This window comes from Sinocyclocheilus anshuiensis, unplaced genomic scaffold (genome assembly GCF_001515605.1).
Source record: "Sinocyclocheilus anshuiensis isolate Anshui unplaced genomic scaffold, SAMN03320099.WGS_v1.1 scaffold2189, whole genome shotgun sequence".
Taxonomy (NCBI): domain Eukaryota; kingdom Metazoa; phylum Chordata; class Actinopteri; order Cypriniformes; family Cyprinidae; genus Sinocyclocheilus; species Sinocyclocheilus anshuiensis.
In genome coordinates this window covers 130,516-135,880 of record NW_015552704.1, presented here as the reverse complement: position 1 = coordinate 135,880, position 5,365 = coordinate 130,516, and the positions used below count along the sequence as shown (strand labels likewise).

The window sequence follows — 5,365 nt, the reverse complement described above, 5'->3', positions numbered from 1 at the left end:
CTGCATCTCTCTGACACACAATCCATATAATGTTTAGAATGCTACAGCATATTTGACCTTGTAATATGGAGACAAAGAAAGCAGCGCTGAGGCCATTAACTCCTCTGAATGTTGATCTGGGTCAGCCCATTCTTAGAAAACCCTTTTTATGACTACAAGTCAGAAGAAACACTGAGAGATAGACAAGTCTTATTTTGATTACGAAACAAGGAGAGGAATGGAGTTAATGACCTGCTGAAATAAAACAAGCATTTGAGTGTCTGCATGTGTGTTTTCAGTGGCATCCGAGGCTGAACGCATGCTACTGGAGGATTTGTTTCAGGATTACAACCTGAAGGTGCGTCCAGCGCGTACCTGGACTGAGCGAGTGATGGTCCGAGTGGGAATGACTTTAGTACAGCTCATCAGCTTGGTATGATACACATAACACTCATGCATAAACACGTCCACACACATTTTCCTATGCGGAATTACTGATCCTCTCTTTATTCATTGTTTATTTCCAAAGCGTTTCTCTCTTTGTGATCACTCACACAGTTTGTGTTCGGTGACATTCCCAGCAGGCTGTTGGAGATCAGTGGCCCAGCTGCCTCTCTCGTACCTACTGGGCCATGTGGCCAACGCTTCAGCAACATTTCCCTAACATTAGAGAAACATTAGCACTTAGTCCCCTATCAGCAAGCACTTTCCAGCCACAAGGCATCAAGCCATGCATAGAACATTAGCTTCGGAAGGACTGACTGTGACAGCATGCCACACTCGACACGCATTAGTGCCGCGCTAATGTCACTATCTCTCTTCTCTCACAGAACGAGAAGAATGGAGAGATGACAACAAACGTGTTCATGAATATGGTGAGAGGCTGATCATTTATCTCATCCTTCCTAATCGCTGTTTATTTTCCGCTTAAATTGACTGTCACTTTTTATAACTGCAAGTCATTTTTGGCTTTTCTTTACTTTTTTTTAAAACTGTCTTATGGGCTTTCTTTAGATGTAGAGCAAATAAGTGTGCTCATGGTGCTCAGTAGGATAATGCTGTGTGTGGCAGAGAAAGAATTGGATTGCTTAACTAAGGGAATCGGGGATAAATTTGGGGATGAATTTGATCTCAATAGATTTGTCAAAATGTCTCCTTAAGGATATCCTGATTTGGATAAACGGTTAAATAATGTTTTAAAGAAATGTTTCTTGAGCACTAAATCAGCATAGTAGAATAATTTCTGAAGGATCATGTGACACTGAAGTCTGTAGTAATTGCTGAAAGTTCAGCTTTGCCATGACAGGAAAAAAGTACATTTTAAAATCATTTTTTAAAGTACCTTTTTTAAACAGTTAATTTAAATTGTACTAATGTATCACAATATTACTGTTTTTACTGTATTTTTTAAATACACCATGCAGCATTGGTGTATATATGTAATGTTTTTTAAAGACATCATTTCTAATCTCAGTAAGTGACTGAGTTAGTGTTTTTCTGTCAAATTATGACAACCAGCCAAAGGTTCAAAATGGCTTAATAAAGTGTCAGTATAAAAAAAACAGTAGAATCTGATGGAAATTCCATTCCCCCCGCCACTCTCTCTTTCTGTCTCTCTCATTTCAAGGAATGGACAGATTACAGGTTATCTTGGAATCCTGAGGACTATGACAATATTGATGTTGTGCGAATTCCTCCCTTAAAAGTGTGGCGTCCAGACATCTACCTAATCAACAAGTGAGATCATCCTCCAACAATGCCACACTGACAAGCATTTGAAAGATGTTGTTTTAAGAAGTGCATGATCGGCACTGCTCCGCAGCAGCAGGGCACCTGCCACAGTATCATACTTGAATTAAAAACCTTTTGATCTCTTTACACTGTAAAAATTGCTGTTAGAAAATAAAACCTGCAAATGACACGGAATTTAGGACTTGAATAAGATGTTCTCTTTCTGTTTCATAGTAATGATGGTCAGTTTGATGTTGCCCTGTATGTAAACGTGCTAGTGAGAAGCGATGGAACCGTCTCCTGGTATCCACCAGCCATCTACCGCAGCTCCTGTTCCATAGAGGTACATGTGAACTTGTTAGTATGCTTACATGTTAAAGTAATATTCTTGGATCATAGTAAATAGACTTCTATAGTAAATTAAATTCCTTTGTCAGAGTCACCGAAACTATTGTTGGAGTTTAATTTGTGTTGAACCTTAAACCACAAATCACTTGAACCATATTACTGATTTAAAGTTGTACTATTATTGTGTTGTACTGTATTATGTTCAAATCTGTGTTCTCCATCCCTATAGGTGGCGTACTTTCCATTTGACAGGCAGAACTGCACAATGGTGTTTCGTTCCTACACATATGATTCCTCAGAAGTGGACCTTCAGTACGGTCTAGATGAAGATGGCAACGAGCTCCATGAGATAGTGATTGATGAGAATGCGTTCACTGGTTAGTGTACTTCATCCTAAAAGTGACAGCTTCCTTTCCAAGGTCAGGGACCGTGGAATATTACAATAGTGATTATTTGTATTTATTTATGAAAATAATATTTGTACAAAGTTATTATATTCAGCATAGTAATATAGTTAAATTACCTGTAGTCTGTTTATGGTTGCCAAGCAATTTAGCAACTTGGCACATGGCACACTCTCTTCTTCCTTCTATCTCTCTTTCTCTCATCAGTCCCCTCTCTTCCCTAAGAGAACGGTGAGTGGCAGATTTGTCACAAGCCCAGCAGAAAGAACATCCACGATGACTTGTATGAGGACATCACCTTCTACCTGATCATTGAGAGGAAGCCTCTGTTTTACATCATTAACATCATCGTGCCCTGCATCCTCACCAGTGTGCTGGCCATATTTGTCTTCTATCTGCCACCTGGAGCAGGTGGCCATCTTTAATTAGAAAATCAATATGTTGACTGTAAATTGTGCAGTTTATGTTCAACTTTGATGTTGTATGAAACATCCTGACTAATTAAATATACACTACCATTCAAAAGTCGAGTCCCTTATGCCTACCTAGGCTGCATTTATTTGATCAAAAATGCAGAAAAACAGTAATATTGTGAAATATTATTACAATTTAAAATAACTGTTTTCTATTTTTATATATTTTCAAATGTAATTTATTTCTGTGATGGCAAAGTTAAATTGTCAGCAGCCATTACTCCTGTCTTCATTGTCACATGATCCTTCAGAAATCATACTAATATGCTGATTTACTGCACAAGAAACATTTCTTATTGTTATCAGTGTTGAAAACAGTTGTGCCGCTTAATATTTTTGTGGAAACATGTTTTTTTTCTGGATTCTTTGATGAATAGAAAGTTCTTTAAAAAAAATCTTGTTGACCCCAAACTTTTAAACAGTAGTTCTTTGTTTTTTTTTATTATTTGTATTTGGCTGTATGCAAACTGTGGATGACATTGTTTAACTTTGTCTTGAGCGATTTTAAATTTATCTAATCACTTGTCATTTTATTTATACTGAAAGAGGAATGGAACACAATGTGTCTGTATGTAAGACATGTTTTCTGATCTCTCCTTCAGGTGAGAAGATGACTCTGTCCATCTCAGTCCTCATTGCTCTCACTGTTTTCATGCTGTTGTTGGCTGACAAAGTCCCAGAAACATCACTTGGCATTCCTATCATCGTTAACTACGTAATGTTCACCATGATCCTGGTGACGTTCTCAGTCATCCTTAGTGTGGTGGTCCTGAACCTTCACCACAGGACTCCCAGCACACACCACATGCCCTTATGGGTGCGAAAGGTGACCCTTAGGAAGATTCACATTCAGAAAAAATCTTAATATAAAAAGCAGTTTATTCATGTTATTCAGTAAACTTACTTAAACCTGAAAGCATTTCCTGTCATCTAACATTCTACAGGTTTTCATCAACTTACTGCCCCGTTACTTGGGTGTGCTGAGGCCCCAAATTGAGGAACCAGTGGAGGACGAGCCAAAAGAAAGCATCCCATTGAGTTTTCTGGACAAAGGTCTTAAACCTGGAGTTGAATATTTTATCCGAACGATCAACCCAGAGCTGGTATTGCCTTGGAGAGGAAGGTAGGTATTGTGTGCAATAAAAATCAGTTACTCAGTCTCAGTCAATCACAAAATAACCCTGCTTTTGTTTATAACAATTTGTGTGTCTTCCAAAACTTTTAAGATTAAATGTGATATAAATTGCATGTATATGAGATAATAGCATATAAAAGTTATGTCATGAAACTTTTAAGATGGCGCAGGCTGATGGGTTGTTAATGCAAACTGATGATATTCACAACATTACACGACTTGGCACTGATTGGTTCATGTTGCATACACAGCCAATGAGCCTTCAGAGTTCCTCTGAAACCCTCCACCTTCTCCTGCTCCACCTGTATAGATCTGCTACGGGTTATTACATATGCTATTTGTGCAGCAGCAGTATGTCTTAAATACTCAGCGAGCTGTATCTGCTCATGTATTGGCAGTAGCAAGTTACTGTACTTGCTTTGCAGCAGCAGCAATAATCTACAAAAACAGCAATAACCAACAGTAGCGTAGAAGATCTATTCCACCCAGACTGGCAGTACAGTAATATTGTCATATCCATTACCATGCTAAAATCTTCCAAGAGTTGTCATGATAGAACTATATGCATGTCTATATGCATGTTCTATAGAGTTGTATAGAATAACATCTGATTTGGTTGTGGTTAAAGTTTATAACCACAAAGTGAAGTTTACAATAGTTTGCCTGTTTTGTACCTATTTGTTATGTCTTTTTGCTTATTGGTCTAAATGCGAAGTACAACTCTTGTTAGACACAATTAATGAACACTCACTCAGACAAAAACACACATAGATGCCAAATCAATATGCAGCACTTTAATGTGCTTGTACCATAATCTGCCGGTGTTGGCAATATTGCTCGCTTTTAAACAACTCATAAACGTGGATCAGGGTGAGCGGATGATGAAAGTCGCTGTGCTGGCTAGGGCTGCACGATTAATCGAATGCGATTGTCATGCGCATTTTGTTAAAAAAGCCGGTTCTGTAATCAGCAGTAAATCATCATCACGTGCTTTCAGATGGAGCAGCATTTACTACACATAGCCGTAGTTCACTGACAAGTTACGCAAAAAAATCGCAGACGATTTTATTGTGCGATTGTGAAATCGAAGAAATCGTTCGCGATAATGACAGCTGTTTGCATAGCTTCTCATTGAACTACGGCTCTGTGAAGTAAATGCTGCTCCATCTGAAAGCATGTGAAAATACCACATTTAATAACATATTTTTACTCCAAACTCACTTCATAACGTCAGTCGAGTGTTTGAAATAAATCCTTCTGTGAGATGATGTGGCTTCTTACACAGAATAAGGCAC

The 5,365-nt window shown here is 38.3% G+C and overlaps 1 protein-coding gene across 1 annotated transcript in view; it reads left to right on the top strand.

Moving 5' to 3' along the window:
• Window positions 1-278: 278 nt before the first annotated feature.
• The window catches only part of chrnb1l (cholinergic receptor, nicotinic, beta 1 (muscle) like), a gene marked incomplete at its 5' end in the record, with an annotated part of 9,785 nt that continues 4,698 nt past the window's right edge, over window positions 279-5,365 (top strand). The window contains 8 exons of the mRNA XM_016459455.1: window positions 279-412; window positions 810-854; window positions 1,607-1,716; window positions 1,945-2,053; window positions 2,288-2,435; window positions 2,688-2,873; window positions 3,538-3,761; window positions 3,880-4,038. Of these exons, the coding sequence (XP_016314941.1) occupies window positions 279-412; window positions 810-854; window positions 1,607-1,716; window positions 1,945-2,053; window positions 2,288-2,435; window positions 2,688-2,873; window positions 3,538-3,761; window positions 3,880-4,038 (1,115 nt within the window). The remainder of the gene's footprint in view (window positions 413-809; window positions 855-1,606; window positions 1,717-1,944; window positions 2,054-2,287; window positions 2,436-2,687; window positions 2,874-3,537; window positions 3,762-3,879; window positions 4,039-5,365) is intronic.